Source organism: Taeniopygia guttata, chromosome 1A, assembly GCF_048771995.1.
Source record: "Taeniopygia guttata chromosome 1A, bTaeGut7.mat, whole genome shotgun sequence".
NCBI lineage: Eukaryota > Metazoa > Chordata > Aves > Passeriformes > Estrildidae > Taeniopygia > Taeniopygia guttata.
The window spans coordinates 66,590,726-66,607,119 of NC_133025.1; the positions used below are offsets into that span (position 1 = coordinate 66,590,726).

A 16,394-nucleotide genomic window follows, 5' to 3' on the forward strand; every position below is an offset into this window, starting at 1 on the left:
GGTGCTCACACAAGCCCCTCAGTTGGGCCCCATTTAGGAAAAGGGATTGCAATCCAGTTTGGGGTGGAGGTGCCACAGAGTGTGCACTGAGAACCCACAATAGCTAATAGATGCTCTAATCCCCTAGCTAGACAAATAAAGGCTCTCTTGCCACAGCCATTGCTTGAGACATGAGCCATGGGAATTCAAGGGCACATCTAGGCAGGGAATTCATTATGGAGCAGCCCACATGCTCCTCCAGTGAGAGATCCCACTTCACACACAGCCCCAGCTCCATCTCTGAAACCACCAATTCTCAGCAAGCAATTCCACCTGCCTCGTGCTGCAGGAGCACTGCCAGCTTCCCCTGTCATAGCCTGGCTCCAGGAGCTCTCAACATTTACCTCCCAGCCTCCTGACAGCGTTACAAAGCTGAGCATCATGCCTCCAAACGCCACTGCTCCTTAAAACACAGCGCTGCTCCCTCTGCTGAGCTCCTCCCTCTCCATAGACAGCTGGGCTGGACTGGAAAGAAATGTCTGGATAATCAATCCACAGTGCCAGGCTGACATGCTGCAAAAAGTCATGCTGCTGCACCATGCCTTCTGTCTGACTGTTATCAAAATGTGTCAGCTGAGAGGGCCAAAACAGAATCAAAATTGGTTTTCTTGGAAGAGGCCATTACCAGCCATTAAGGAAACCCAGTTCCTCTATCTGCCTCACACCTGGAACCATATTGAGTGAGCTCAAAGGGAAAAACCAATTGTGAAATCATGACAGAACAGCACTATCATTACTTTGAGCTGAAATTAGTTATCCCAGAAAGGCTGTTTGAAGATTAATGTTTTCACAGTGCTCTGCAAATGTGAGGACTTAGGAGGGACACATTCTGATAAAAATACTCACGAGGTTCCTCATGTGTTTCAGCATTATTGTCAGGCGGGTGTTCTCGTAGGATATGACCAGTTGTACTCCAGGCTTGTGACCAGCTGACTGAGGACCTAAAAAAGGCCAGACAGCTTGATTTTTTTTAGTTAACAGCTTAGAGGAAGAACAGCTGATTCTATAAAGACAGTAAAATATTGAAGTACACATTAGCTAACAAATAAAAACTTGCTGCGTGCTCAAATCAGGGGTAAAATTAGAAAACACGGATAAGGAGTGTGGTGGAAGAAAGTGGTCTGACATGCAGTGCTCATTTTCTTTCCTGTTTGTTAACTGCCAGTGAGATTTTCTGTTTACTAATTGCCATCCATCTGAAATTCAGTGGAAAATTGATGCTTGAGTGACAAATAATTGGGGTAGGTTTTTTTGGCAGTCACTGATGACACTACTCACTATTGTTGCAGATCTGTCTAGTTAAAGACACTGTAGTTTCTTTCCCAGATCCCAAGAGAAAATTAAAAAAAAAAAGAAATAAGGGAAAAAAGAGCAAGTGTCTTGATCAGTTCCAAAGCAAGTTAGAGAAGCAACATTATATATAAATTCTCCCTTCCTCATTCTGTACTTTATGTGTTCCAGGCTGGTTTCATGCAACACATGGCTTTCATAGATTTTTCTACTAAGATGCACTTTAGAAGTTTGATATAATTTCCGCTGGAAAAAAAAAAAAAAAAAGCCATTTTTCATTTTCCAAGCAAGAAGAATCAGACTCATAATATGGAAGAAATGACTAAGCAAATCCTGTTCCAGCTTTCTGCTGCAGGCACTGAGCCAGCTGTCTTCACTGCCAAAAAGGTGTGTCCTTGAAGCTGGGCAAGTAATGTGGTTTACCTGCCCTGCAGAGGCAAGCAGGGAAGCACAGCAGAGCAAAGATGCCTTTTACCACTGCAAATCAGGTAATGGTGAACACAACCTCTCCTCAATATCTGTCTGAACTCCTTATTTTTGCAGTGTTTTACCTGAGCAGGGGTTGAGGAGCTGGGCTTGAGCCATTTTGCACCACCTGGTCGCCCAGGACAGCCCAGACACTGCCTGTGTGAAGTTGCCTGGTTTTACTCAGGCAAATAGGGCTACATTTAATTAAACCAAAGCTGTATTACAACCACTAATTTACCTGAAAAAGTAAGAACTCAATCCTGCTAAGCTTACAACACAATGAGGATGTCTCATGAGCTGGGCTCTGCTCTCCCACCTCCCCTTTAGAGCAGCAGCTGAGCTGGAGACCTCAAACAGAGAAATCCTGCTCTCCTTCCTGCCCCTTGGGATCTGCCACTGACACTCCAGCCCTGAAGCCACTGCAGGGTGACATAACTACACAAAACAAGACAATACAGTGGTAATTAATTCTCTAAATACTAACACATCTCGTGAGGAGCAGAGCCAGTGGGAAAGGATGATGGGAATGTAAGAACAGCCATCGCTCACCACTCAACACTGCCACAGGAGGCTTTTAGGCAGTACCAGGACTGATCCCCTGGGTAGCAGGAGGGTTCCTTTGCGTCCCTTTCAGCTTCAGCAGAGAGCTGGGTGATGCCTCAGATTTTAGCTTTTATATTTTTCAGATTCTGTACTGCTTTAGTGTGTGGGTCTGGGCTTCATATTAGGGGATGGTGAGCTCTCTGCACAGAGTAGGGAGACAAAACAATTCCTTCTCCAGCTGGGGACCAAGGACAAATGATCCAATCTCAGGCCCAAGAGCACAAACAACGTGGGCTGGAGAGAGAAAAACAAGCAGGATGGGACTGTCTGGGCTAAAGCTGGAATGGGACAATGAACTCCAAGGGGCAAATGAAGCAGAACTGATCCCAGTGAGAGCCCCCGGGAGCGCTCGTGCATTTTGGGACCATTTTGGTTCATCTTGGGTGTAGCCCTGGCTGGGCTCTGGTGCTGCCCATTGAAGCCTTTTGATAAATCCCTGCTTTATTTTGTAACTCTGTCCAGCCTCTGCTCTAGGGCAGCCTTCACAGGGCATCAGGGGCACCCCCATCTCACTCCTGCCCTCTCCTCCCCACAGGTGCCCCAAAACTCTCACAGTCAGGGTGATGGGAGCCAGGAGTCCAACTGGATCAGCCTCTCCTGTTTTCAGGGGGTGCTGTAATGGACAAGCCACTTGTTTGCATTACACACAAGTTGCGTGTACTTTTCTGAAGAAACCAAATGTGTAAGCTCTGGAGTGAGCAGAGCCTAAAATAACTGCTCAGCAGACACAATGACAGTGGAGTCATGTACTGCTGACAGCCAGAGAGGCACTGTAATTGCCATTTATCCCAAGGAAGGGAACTCAAATGAATTAGAAATAATACAGTGTGTACATACAACTGCCATAATATAATTTTACCAACGCTACTGAGTTTATGATGCTTGGGGTGGCATTTCAGAATATGAATCTTTCTCCATTTTTTCCCCTTTAGAGACTACAAAAATACATTTTTAATCATATCCTAACTAGAGAAGGGCCTGAAATACTCCTGAAAAATTGAAATCTCAGGAAGAAATCACTAAGCTGAGACTTAGAAGACTGAGTAGCAGTTCTTCATTTGTTATTCTCCCTTATGAACCTTGACAAATAACTTGGCAAGACTGTGCCTTATTTCATTTCTTGTGTTATGAAAATAGGAACAGGGAGGGACAAGGGATGAAAACTCCATGAACCAGACAATGCTGAGTCTTTTCCAGGTTAAGAAGAAGCCCATAAAATTCAATTCCTCTTTTCTTTTTTTTCATGCAAAGCCACTTCACCATTTTTTTTCCTTAAGCTGTGAGTCCTTTTGCCTTGAATTTGCAAGAGGAGACGTAGAATTCTAGACTATTACACACAGTGAAACACAAGAGCAGCTGTGTTTAAAATAAGGGCACGAGTAACTTGTGGGGCTCTGTTAATTTTGGGATTTGCAGTGAGTCACTACGAGTGGTTTAGCAAGAGCAACAGATTTCAAAGGCTAAATTACATCATCAGAATCCAGCTGATCACTGTGCCTTCCCTTTCCTACCAATACTACCAATGTCTTTGTTTTTCATTCATTTTTACAGTGTGGTATGTATGCAATGAAACAATTTCTCTGTGGGAGTTGAATTTTATTTTTTCCTTGAAAGTAAGAAAGGTAAATAACTTTCTAGCAAAAAAACCAAACAAACAAACAAACAAAACCCCAAAAAACCCCCAAAACCAAAAAAAAAAAACCACTCCCCAAAACACCCAAAAAAACCCCAAAACCAAACCAAACCACCCCAAAAAACCCCAGAAATCCCCAGAATAAAGCAAAAGGGGAGGGAAAATGCATTTCTAATTGAATATGCAAAAGGAAGTCTGAAAAATACACACTATGGGCACAACTATTACTAAAATATTTACTCTTACTATGTGATAAATTGAGTTCTAATGGAAAAAAATAAAAGGAAGGGAAATGAAAATAACAGTGTGGGAAATCTGATAAACAATGAAGAGACCACTGTTGCTTATATTTCAGAGTAAAACCCAGATTACTGTTAGCTACGCTCAGCTGGTATATTTTTGGTCCCACACTCAGTGCTAGATCACATCCTCTTTGAAGTCCAGGTGATTTTAGCTTCAAATTATAATAGAATACACTTTTACAATAATTACTTCCAATCTAGCCAGCTTGGGCAGATGGACTTGAGCTCAACCCTGCATTTTTTTGGGAAGTGTCTTGCTCTGCTTGCAGCCCATTTTAGACCAGGACCAAGTGCTGCAGGTACAGGACTAAGTTACACTGACTGCAGCTGAAGCAAAAGGTCCCCCCAGGGATCGACTCTTCACTCTCTGGTGTCCATGCAAAAGCTGTCAAATACCAAATGGGGACCCCAGAGCACTTGGAGTTTTCTCCTTCCTAATTTGTGCCTGTGTAGCCCAGTGTTCCCAGTGGAAGTCAGCCACCAGCCCTAGTACAGAAAATCTCAAACACTGCCAGTTTATAATTTCTTATTGAGGAACATAAACATGAGAAAACTGTGGGTCCTTTTGTCTTTTCAAATGAAGAAATGAAGGCAATTAGCATTCAGATTTCTAGTGGAGGTGAAATGATCTTCCCAGTACTCCAGCATGCAACTCCTTATTTTATCTAGATGGTCTTTTCTGGCATGCTGGAGAACTACCAGCTCTGTATCCCACCATTTGTGCAGTGTTTTCCTTAGCAGCAGTTTAAAACAAGCTCTGCATTACACTGTGCACAATGTTTGAGGAACAGAAACAGCGAGGATGATGCTACTGACAAAATCAAGAGGGAAACTGTAACTTAATACACTGCATTTCATGTGTGGACTTCAAAGCAATGTGAAGAAACTAATTAAATAAGTGTCAATGCACTGCCATTGGGGAGCTCAGTATTATTATGTTTTCTGCACCCTCAGATTTTTCTTAGACCTTTCTTCTTGGTGACAGCCTGTTTTGACATCTGGCATCAAAGAGAACTGGAACTTGTTTGGTTTTCCAGGGCTGGGGTTGACTGCCCCAAGCCAACCATCTGCCTGCTTTAGTTACAGCCTCCCAAGTCTCTGACTTCACACAGTCAGCTCTAAAAGCCCCAAATGTCTCAGGGCTCAGCCCTCCAAGCCAGCCAGAGGTGCTCATGGGTGAATGGGACTAAACTAGGAAGACAACTTGTGGCAAAAGCTTTACATCAAGAGTGAGCAGCTTCAGAAGATCAAAACACTGTGGCACATGAGCAAGAGAGCCTTTTTCTCCTCAGGGACTATCCATGAGGACTGTGGTTCTACATGGAGGGGAATGCCATATTACAATCTTCCTGGAAAGCCTGGATCTCCCTTTACAAGGACACAGAATCTGTTGCCCTACTGCACCTCAAGGCCAGAGGCTCACACAAACACATGGAGCACTAATTAAATATGCCAGAACTGGAGCTGGGCTGTACAGTGTTATAGCCCACAGCAGAACCAAAACTATCTGAATGATTAATATTTTCAGGAGATACAAACTCAAGAGAAGAAAAAGAAACAAATTTGATATTAAAACGTGTTTGATAGACTCTTCTTTCTTCCTTTTTTTTAAAGGGCTTTTATAAAAGTCTGCTTGTGAAATCATTCCTGATATGTGCTCTTACTGCCTTGTAGTGAGCTTGGTATAATGAAATGCTGACAATGTTCAGGATAATTCAGAATTCACTCCACTGGGAATACTGATTCAGTATTCATGTCAAGTAAATTTAACACTGATTTCTAATCTCTCTATTGCTGGGAGCAGAGTACAAATTCATAAATTTTAATTTTTATTTTACTTTAGTAAGTGCAATTACCTACAACATTTATAAATTATAGCAGTGTAAGAGAAAGATGCTGGTATGATCAAAATTCATAACTTGATCCTATTGGGCATTAATCTTATTTCATATTGATCCTAACCAAGAGAGAGATGATTTCTTTTGCTTGAAAGAGAAGCTGCCAGACCCATGGAAAGCTACAGCCCATATTAAACTTGAGTTATTTTTCAAAAGAGGCAAATATTAAGACCCCTATAACCTCAGAAAGCAATGAAATTTGTGGGGGAAAAAAATATCTACCTTTTCTTCATGGCAACCACCTCTTTCCTGTAGGCTCAGTGAATTTAATTCCTCCCCAGACTGACTATGGCATTACTCCAGAGTTCACCTCCAAATCAAGAGTGTTTCTGGGCACCCTCAGCCATCAAGAATCTTTGGGGCCACTTTGCTCCTCCCAGCAGCTCCTTCTTTGCTACTTGGTACCTTGGCATGACCAGACACCTCCTCCTGCCTTAGCTAGATGTCCTCTGGATGCCACCAGTGTGCAGAATGCCATGGAACAAAGATTTCTGTGAGCTCACTGGGCCATGGCAGCAGCCTGGCTCCGAAGATGAGGTGAAGAATAGAAAAAAATATAAAAATAAAAATAGAAATAGATATGTTTCAATAGATTTATCAGGTGGGTAATCAGCACATGCATGGCAGGTTCCACAGCTCACCACAAATGGTGCAGCACCCAGAGCAACCCAGCCCATGATTCTTGTTCCCTGTTTTTACCAAGTCTAAACTCATTGTTTGGACCTCACGTGCTGCTGCTGATTTGTCAGCAAATGATAGTGATCAATTTTCTAGGCTAAAGAGATTTGCTTTTGTGGTTTGGGTTTTGTTTGTTGCTTTCCCCCCGTGTAAATCAAAGGTTTTGCCCTAAGCCTAGAAGTGAAGCATCCAAACTTCAAAAGGCAGAGTTCTTGAATAGGAAAAAAAATCCAATTCCTCTGTAACCTCACTGCTGGAGGCCAGAGGCACACTCATCTTCCTCAGCCCTGTTGTGACCCTCACCACCAGTAACTACAAAGTGAGGAACAGACTGGGTAACCTGACACACAGCTTTCATCAAACACCCACTAAACACATTCTTGCCTCCGTTTCTTCATTCTTTTCCTTGACTTTGCTGCCACTGACAACAAAAATAGGTGGCTCATCCTTCAGACTGCACTGTCTCAGGACACTGCTATAGGAATGTTGCAAGTTATTTCCCAATTTTCTTATCGATTCAGTGTGTGATTTTGCATAAAACTTTTACACCCATATTCTCTGTAATAATTTGGCAGCTGAATATTAGTGGCATATCAAAATTATTCTGAGGCTTTCACTGCCTTGTGTCTCAGCTCACTCTGACATCTGTATCTTTGCTTAAAGATACTTACAGAGGGATGGAGCCCATGGACCCAGATTACATGTTCCTAGCACCTAGGACATCTTAGCATTATCTCCTTGATCCTTTGTAAAAGTTAGAGTAACCATTAGTAATTTTCAATAGTCATAATGGGTTTAATATGATAATGGCATGCCCTAATCAAATAAACTCCACACAGGGGGAATCTTCCAAAGACTGAGAAGCCAGAATGGGATTTATTTTGTTCTGATGGATAAAAAAAAAAAAAATGGTCCCAGCAAGAGATAATGAAACTTCTGTCTGCAGAGGGATTAAATTAACTTAATGGACATGCAAACTAAATATGCAGAGATACAATCCTTTCTGAAATGTGGAAAACTGATGATCTTGGAAACAGTCCTATCACTTGGAGCACATAACAACCAGCTGAATTGTTGTGGTGCAGAGTGCAGCTGCAGACTCCTTTATGAGGTTTTATTTTGCCCAAAAACTGAGTACAAAAGATTATTATCAGTGCAGAACTAAGGCAGGGGAAGACAATAAACATTCAGAGTTTACTTTTTATGGCTTATGCTTTGGCTCTTAATGCTGTAATGTCAGAAATTAGATTAAATTAGGTGCTGGACAGAAGAGGAAAATGGGTTAAGCATTTAGATAGGCTAAGGGAGCAGTGCAGCATCTCATTTAGCTAGAAGTGAATTACCACAGTCATTAATAATGTATGCCTAAGCATTAACATAATGTTCTGTTATTTACTTGCTCCACTCATTGCGAAAATTACTTTAGAAGTCACCCCTGATTTTCTTCCCTTGTGCAAGCACACATGGTGCTTTGTCATGACTCACATCCTTTCCTCCAAAATCTTAGAATATTCTGTTTTGTAAAGCAAGAAACTTGCCACAGTTTGTGTAAATGAACTTTAGCTTTGCATATAAGCATGTTTATTCAAAAAGAAATGAAGCAAGGCTGAAAGGAATATTAGAAGAAGAAAGAAATCTACAGGTGACATCAACAACACATTTTCAAAAACTTGAGAAATCAGGAATTATTTGTTGGTATCCTTATATCCTAAAAAACCCCAAACCATCTAAAAACTTCAGACTTACCTTTGCATAAAACTATCAAGGATTATCATTTCTTAGAAAAGAAATAAGATTGGCAATGCACATACCTAAGGTCAGAGATGATGAATGTTCTGCCAAAGTATTTTTGGACCAGTTGAGGAAGAAGCTGAGTACAAGCTCATTCTGAAAGAGAATACAAACACTGTAGGTAATATCATATGTTGCACCCTGTTTCTTGTATCATCCCCCCACCCCCCCAAGAAGTTTGTTGGTAATTTTTAGTGCACATATCAGAGTTAGCAATAAAAGGGAGCTTCTCCCTTTCCATCATGAGCTAGGAGCCCAGGGAGTGACTTCTGCCCAAGCACTGGGAGGATGATGATGGTGTCCTTTAGCACTCTTAGGGATGCTGCACTGGTGCCTACCTGGCCCCTTTCTGTCAACACATTTCAGACAGCAGCGAGCTGCAGGGGCCACAGATTTGTGCTCGTGCTCCATCTCCAGGAGCTCCAGATTTGTATTTTAGCAGCTGCAAGTGCTAATACAGATGCAAGTGACAGAGCAGCCCATCTGTGAAACAAAGGCAGGAGACCATCTCTGCTCTGAGCTGTGTAGTCAGCAGGAAACTCGCCCTTGGCATGGGACTGACCCCAAGTACCTGACCTCATGTGTGCCTCCCTGAGGCTCAGATATTGTGCAAACCTCCCTCCCAGAGCAGCTTAATGGACACTCAGGCTGAAAAGCTCCATACACAGTTAAATCCTACCAGAAACCCACAGGGAGCAAAAAGCATGATCATATTTCACCATCCTGTTTAAAAGACTAATCCACCTTATGTACTGCTATAACTTTTACTTTTACGCACTGACCTGTGCTGCTCTAGTGAGCATATATAACAGGTAGTTACATCCAGCTGGAGAGAATTAAAACAATAAACCAAATCCCCAGATTTCAGTATTTTGCAAGGTAATAAAAATGTGAATTCTTAAATGGACTCATGACTCTGAATCAAAGCTGGACAGTAATTGCATTTTATTAGCTTTCCATAAAGCCATATTTCAGAATGGCCATTCTTTAAGAGGGTCAGAATTGTTACATTCATACTGATGTTACATGGACTGACACTGTAATGAATGGGTAGGAAAAGGGACTTTTCAGATTCCAGCATTAAAATGTCACCATTGTTTTTTTCCAGTCAGTGGAAAATAATGTGTCTCTTATCGGCAAGAAGTACTTCATGTAGCATTTATGTTATTTCAATTTGACAAGATGTAGCATAATTTGTGCAAGGAAAAAAGCAAAGGAACGGGGTAGTGACAAAAGCAGCTAGTGAGGAGTTAACATGTGGTTACAGCAGACAGAGGAACAGATGTGTATGTTCAATGGAGAGATAAGATTTAGAAATCTGGATTTATTTTCACAGTTGCCTTTTATTTTTCACTCTACTGTTTGGAGTTTTTCCTCCCACACTGATATTTTCTTTAAAAAAAAAAATCAGGGAAAAAAAAAAAGACAAAAAGAAAGAAAAACCAACATAATTGTTTTCCTTGAACTGAGTGACAGATCCTTAAGTTATTAGCAGTGGACTGCCAATACACCTGTCTGTACTGAGCAGGAGTAATTATTCTCTCATCTGATGAAGACAGCTTAGAGGGGGAAGCCTATACACCTGCCACAGCTTCAGGCAGCTTTAGAAAGCAGAGTTATTCCCTAGGGGACCTTCACTCGCTCTTTCAGCACAAGTCCCAAGTGTAGGAAATCTCCAGGGTTGAGAGTATATTTTTGGCAGCCCAGCCTTTGTTTGACAGCATGAAAATAAGCAGAGAAACTCAAGTGGCCCTATGACTTCAAAGATCTTGAGAGAAGTAGGCAGGAGGTGGAAATAAAGATACACAAACTGACTTGAAAGAGAAATAAGAAATTCCACACTGAGCAGCATGGCATTCTTTCTGCTTCCTCTCCACCTACTCTTTCTGCAATAAATGGAAATGCAAGGCAAGTAATACAAACCAAGAGGTTTGTAAATAGGAGGTGCAGAGATTGTTTCAGGCAATAATTCCAAAATCTCATTCCAAAGGAGAGAAGGTTGAAAAAAAAAAGGACATTTTGTTTAAGTTCAGGAGTGGAAACATACAGAATTTAAAACAGAACTTTCAGGTGATTCCTGAATCAGTGAAACCTCCATCAGCTGAACCCCAGTTAATGTGACTGGAGCACAGAATTAAACCTGCAACCAAGCACACTGCTAAACAAGAACAGATCTATCAGAGCATTGAACATATGTGTGAGCTGTTTGAAGGTGCAGAGAGTCCATTTCTAACCCAGAAGTTTTTCAGTTAGAAATGACTGCAGGTGGGAATCTCAGAGACCTTGGGGTCTTGGCAGAAAGGAGGGCACTGAGGATGACCAAAGCACCCTTTCCCCCATTGGAATTCTTACCTTTAAATCAGCAAATGAAAATTCCCTAAAATATTGCACACTTAGGAAGTCCTCCTACCATTTGTCTAACCATTCTTACCTAATAAAACAATAATCTTCAAGAGGCGACTCTGATATTTTTGCAGGTCACTCAGCACATTATCCCAAATGGGAGCAGACTGGTCTGTCTGTAACTCACAGACCTTTTTTCAGCCATTTAACTCAAAAGGCACAAACTCCACCTTTACTTGCACTAGGATACAACTGAAATAAAATACTTCAGTGGCCTTGGGGGGTGGCACAGCCCTGCACGAAGGCAGCATGGTAGAATTTGTCTGCTGCTCTCCATCAGAGACTAACCAGAAAAGCAGTGTGCAGTTTGTGAAACACAGCCAGGTTCCAAGCCAGATTTAATTTCAATAGAAAGAAAAACAGCCTCCTCTCTGCTTCCAGCTTTCTTTTCAGCTGTGCTAGAGTAGATTTGGGGTCAGAGAACACCCGTGCTCCTATTATACTTTCACAGGATGGTGAATCAGCGGGAAAGAAAGCAACCAGAAAAAGCAGACCTTGGTGCAGCTGTTATAACTTCAGGAAAGGACAGGGCAAGATAAAGGATTTTGAATCCTCCCCATTTTGGCTCTGCTGGATGCCTTGCCACAAGAACACAGGAGTGGTGGGAGTTCAAGGGACCCACATACCCAAAAAGCACTTTGTTCCCCCGCTTTATGTACCCTCATATAGCCATGTGAGAGCTTTTCCCTTAATCTCTGCAAATCCCAAGGAGCATCAGTGAGTAAAACAGAAATGAAATATGGGAAGCTCTTATCAAATTGATTACTTTTACAGTGTAAAACATTAGTCACCCTAGAACAATGCTGTGGTCCAGGTTTTTACTATGTACTTGAAAATGAGTGAACATAATTTACAATCATTTCCATTTACATCCTCTTTAAAGTCCTTTTACTAAGCCTATAAGTCACTATAAAGCTGTTTATGGAACCTAGCCACAGCTGAAACACCATCACTGTTTGCTTACTTGCCTGCACAAGGTTTATCTTCACCTCCAAAATCCTCAGTTAATTTGGATGCTTAGAAAATCTTTATAGACTCAAACTCCAAAATACATTTTTTTTTTTACTGACTAACCTAATGTGCACCTGCACTTACTACTGTGTTTGACACTGGGGCCAAAACCAGACTTAATTAATGCAAGCTTACCTTGATTTTGTGTCCCCAGGCAGTGCACAACCCTTCCTATGATACAGCCATAAAATGAGGAGCCACCAGGGCAGCTGTACTTTATGTGATGAGATTTGGGCTGCAATCACCATCCAATCCATCACTCAACTGCAGTTGAGTGAAACAGAGAAAAATACAGCAATGGGCAGCAGCTGTCTTTTGTCACAGACTTGCTTTATGCTTTCAGAACACATATTTTTGTCCTCTTCCATGTCAGCAACTCTCAGTTCAATATTTCTTGGTGCTTCACCTCTTTTTGGGCAGTTTCTTATTGGGCACCTCTTATTGGTGATACCACTTGGTGGTTTTACCATTTAATGAAGCAAAACTCAAAGATTTTGGAGATGGTTGAATTTTGCCCTGCAAATCTAAAAAACTCAAGTATTTCATTGTATGCAGATGATAAGTCAGTAAAGCAGTGGTCCAGCTGGCCCAAAATGAAATATTATTTTGCTGTGATCAGAGATACTGGCACTGGTCTGGCACAAGTAGAGTGAAATTAAAAAAAAAAATAAAAAGGTGTTGAAACCCGTTTTTCATCATGTCCTAATTGACTCAGTCTGACAATGAAGATGCATCAACTTCTGCATGTTAGTGATTGATGTAATGAAAACAGTTTGTTCATGAACACAGTCTGGTGAAGGAGTTATTTATAGCAGTGCTAGCCTGAATTTAGAAAAAGACTCCTATTCTAGGCAATTCTTCAATAAAATCAACTAAGTGAGGCTTATGCTTAAGGTAAACCACAGACTTAAAAAAATGCCTTGAATAGGGATGGACATGAGCACGTTTAAGCATTTAAACTGGTCCAAGAGCAAATATTTCCATCAAGTGATGTTCCTGCATTCACTGGATCTGGCACTAAAATTCAGAGATAGAGGAGGAAAAAGTTTCTGTTCATTAAAGAAGGGTTTGAAGAAATGTTTAATTCCATTTGAGCTCCAGTGCAAATAAGAAGGCAGCTGTTTTCCACCTCTCCTCCTTCATTCCAGCCATTTAGCAGAAAAGGTCAGTGACATTCTGACTTACTCTCAATTATAATAAAATTTTCATAATCAGAACTTAGTCTGGACTAAAAAGCTTGCACTTAAGGCATGGCTGAGGAAGGAATTTGGATGTAATTAGATTCTTTCTTCATTTCTAGGATTTATAATTACTTGATTGGTAGAACCTGTGTGGACTGGACTAAATTCTTCAGAGCAGAAAATGGTGCCTAGTAATTTAGGCTAATGTGTTTACAGAGATTACAAGTGTTACAAGGGTATTTTATAATGAAATAAAAGCTCTTCTCCCTATCTCAGACAGTACTCCAGCCTACTCTACAGCTACAATAAATTACATTTACAATTCAGCATAAATAAATGACTGTAGCAAGAAAGTAAAAGGAATCCCATTCTACAGGCAACTGATCTTCCTAGATTTCTTGACAAATTTATGAGTTAATTATTTATTCCTACACAGTTTTACTATTTCATAGGAATGAGTTTGATAATGCTTGAGAACTGACAACTCACTAAACAGTTTCAGCCAGGCTCCTTAACATTTTGAGAAAAAGGACAAATTTGACTGCAAAGTTGTCATAGGCACAGAAAGGGACGAAATAATTTATTTTCATCAAGAAAACCTCCAAGCTTGGCTTTAAGCTCAGACTAAAGCCAAGATAGCACCATGATATTTTTAAAAGAATCATACCAAAGTGAAAAGTAAAAGAGAAGGGAATACAAAGGAAATTACCCACCAACTGCTCTCCTTGTTCTAAGTGGGTCAGAACACATCAGTATTTTCTAAATTTCTCCCATTTCCCAGCAGGAGAAGCATACTGAGGTAAAAATAACGATTCAATGTTTATGGAGTATCAATAACTTTAAAGGTTAAGATCCAGAATTGCAGGTTAGCAAGATGCTTTCCTACATTCAGCAGCATTTTAGGATGGAAACAATCTGCTCATTCCTCTGCTTGTTATCCCTTGCCCTCCAAGTCCAATACACCAAGAAGCAGCAGGACTCTCACAGGTAACAAAATTGCTTTCTTCTCCTCGTGGTTCAGCCCTCCAGGCTGTACCAGCCTGGAAAATTCTTAAGTTCCTAAAGGTTTCACTTTAAAAGCAGAATCAATATATGGTGATAGTCATGAATAGGTATATAAATAAATCTTATTCTTGATTAATATAATGCGTTACTAAGCAGCTTTCTGTTTGCGATGCATGTTTTTCTCAGGGAACCTTGTGATAATTAATGTCATCACTGGGTGAGGTGCTCAAATGAGCTACAGCACAGCTTTTCCTGAAAAAGTTTTAAGTTCTGGATCTAAGTAATTAAAAAATATACTTACAAATGATGCTGCCAAGTTTTTCACAATGACACACTTCAGATAATGACACTGACTTCCCAAAAAGCTTTTCCTTAAAACCAATCTTATTTTGTGGCTCAGAACCACAGCAGTGCCTGTCCCTGAGCACATCTGCCCAGAGTTACCTCCAAACACCTCCATGCTGGTTATGTTCCAGTGCTGGCAGGATGTCCCCAGCTCCAGGGCTGTGAGCTGCAGGTCCATAAAGGGAGGAGGAAGGATGCTGGGAAGGACCCTGGGGTGTTCTGAGGAGCAGGCCAGGCAGCCTGCTCTGGCTGAGCACCACCCCATGGAGCAGGAGGCACAACAGAGCTTCTCTGCACCGCTGGGAAATGTTTTTATGACCATCCCAGGGCTTTCAGCAGCCTAATTTTTCAGCTGTAAATTACGATTCTGCACTGCAGGGCTTGGCCCAAATTGAAAATTCCTGTACCTTGCAGCAGTCCAGAGCACAGCAGAAGATACTGAGCTCTTCATTTCTAGGTCACGGGCTTAGATCAGCTTTTCCTCAGCTGTGACCAAAGGTGAAATAAACCCACAGCCCGAATGTGAGGGTCAGAAAGGAACCCCAGAATCCTCAGGGCTGGAAGGGACCTCTGGAGATTGTCCAGTCCAAGCCTGCTGCCACAGCAGGGTCACCCAGAACAGGTGACAGTGCAACACCTCCAGGTGGGTTTGGAATGTCTCCAGGGAGTCTTCCATGACCTTCTGGGCAGCTGTTCCAGGGCTCTGTCACCCCCAGTGTAAAAAAGCCCTTCCTCATGTTGAGGTGAAATTTTTGTGTTTTACTTGCACAACAATCTACCCAAACTTGAGCAGATTATTTGGCAGTGTCAGTCAAAGGAGCCAAGCACCCAAGTCAGCTGTTCTTACCAAATTACATGTAACTCAGTGAGACAAAAAGATTTTTATCCTCTTTGGAAATCTCAATTTCAACTCAGGGCTCAGAATCCACATTCACATTCATATTAATAAGAAAACTTCTGTTTGTTTTGCATATGGACAATTTCCGCTTTAATCTCCATTACAAAGTTACAGCTGGGAAAGTTATATAGTTAGGCAGCAAACTTTTTTTTTTTTTTTTTTTTTTTTTTTTTTCCCTGCAAGGCGTTTGAGATTTTGGAGATCAAACATCCTGTCATACACTCTTTTAGCTGTCCCTACTATGTAACCCAAGCAGCCCCAGTTTGTGCTTTGGCCCTGAGGTGCACAAGGCTTTGTGCTGGCCTAGACAATGGAAAGTCAATGTTTGTTACAATTCTGGCTCTCCATTTTTAAGCAGGAGGAGAATCTCAAACCTCAGAAAACAATAATGAATAAAATAGGAGAAAGCACCAATTTTAATGGACACAATGCATCATTCTGATGTTATTGAAATGTTCTGGGTTAGGTCTTATGTTTGCAAAACTCTCTTCTACCTGTTAAATACATTTTGAAAAGAGTATTTCTGGGCTGAAAGAATGGAACTTTTCATTTAACAACTGTCAAAATCAGACTTTTCAATATTTCAAAGCTTACTTCTTTTTTTAGACGTTACATTCCTCAGAACCTACTCCTTACTGTCAAAAATTCAGTGAATCACTACTTTTCAATGGCAGCAAAGGAAGAAGAGTTTTTTTCTGAAAAATGCCCTGCCAGGTCTAATAAACTATTTCTCAGTCATACTTGTCTTTGTCTTAAGTTTTGATGAATGCTGCAATGGTTCCATCCCAAAATGCATCGTTAGAAGATGTGTCACTTACGTTTTGTTTTTTTTTTCCCATAACAGGCAAT

General features: G+C 41.2%; 1 protein-coding gene across 3 annotated transcripts in view; it reads right to left on the reverse strand.

Moving 5' to 3' along the window:
• The window catches only part of PIK3C2G (phosphatidylinositol-4-phosphate 3-kinase catalytic subunit type 2 gamma), a 213,307-nt gene that overhangs the window by 22,921 nt on the left and 173,992 nt on the right, over positions 1-16,394 (reverse strand). For all 3 annotated transcript variants that reach the window (XM_072923803.1, XM_072923804.1, XM_072923805.1), the window contains 2 exons: positions 8,723-8,798; positions 886-980 (listed from right to left, as the gene is read on the reverse strand). In XM_072923803.1, coding sequence (XP_072779904.1) covers positions 886-980; positions 8,723-8,798 — 171 coding nt within the window. The remainder of the gene's footprint in view (positions 1-885; positions 981-8,722; positions 8,799-16,394) is intronic.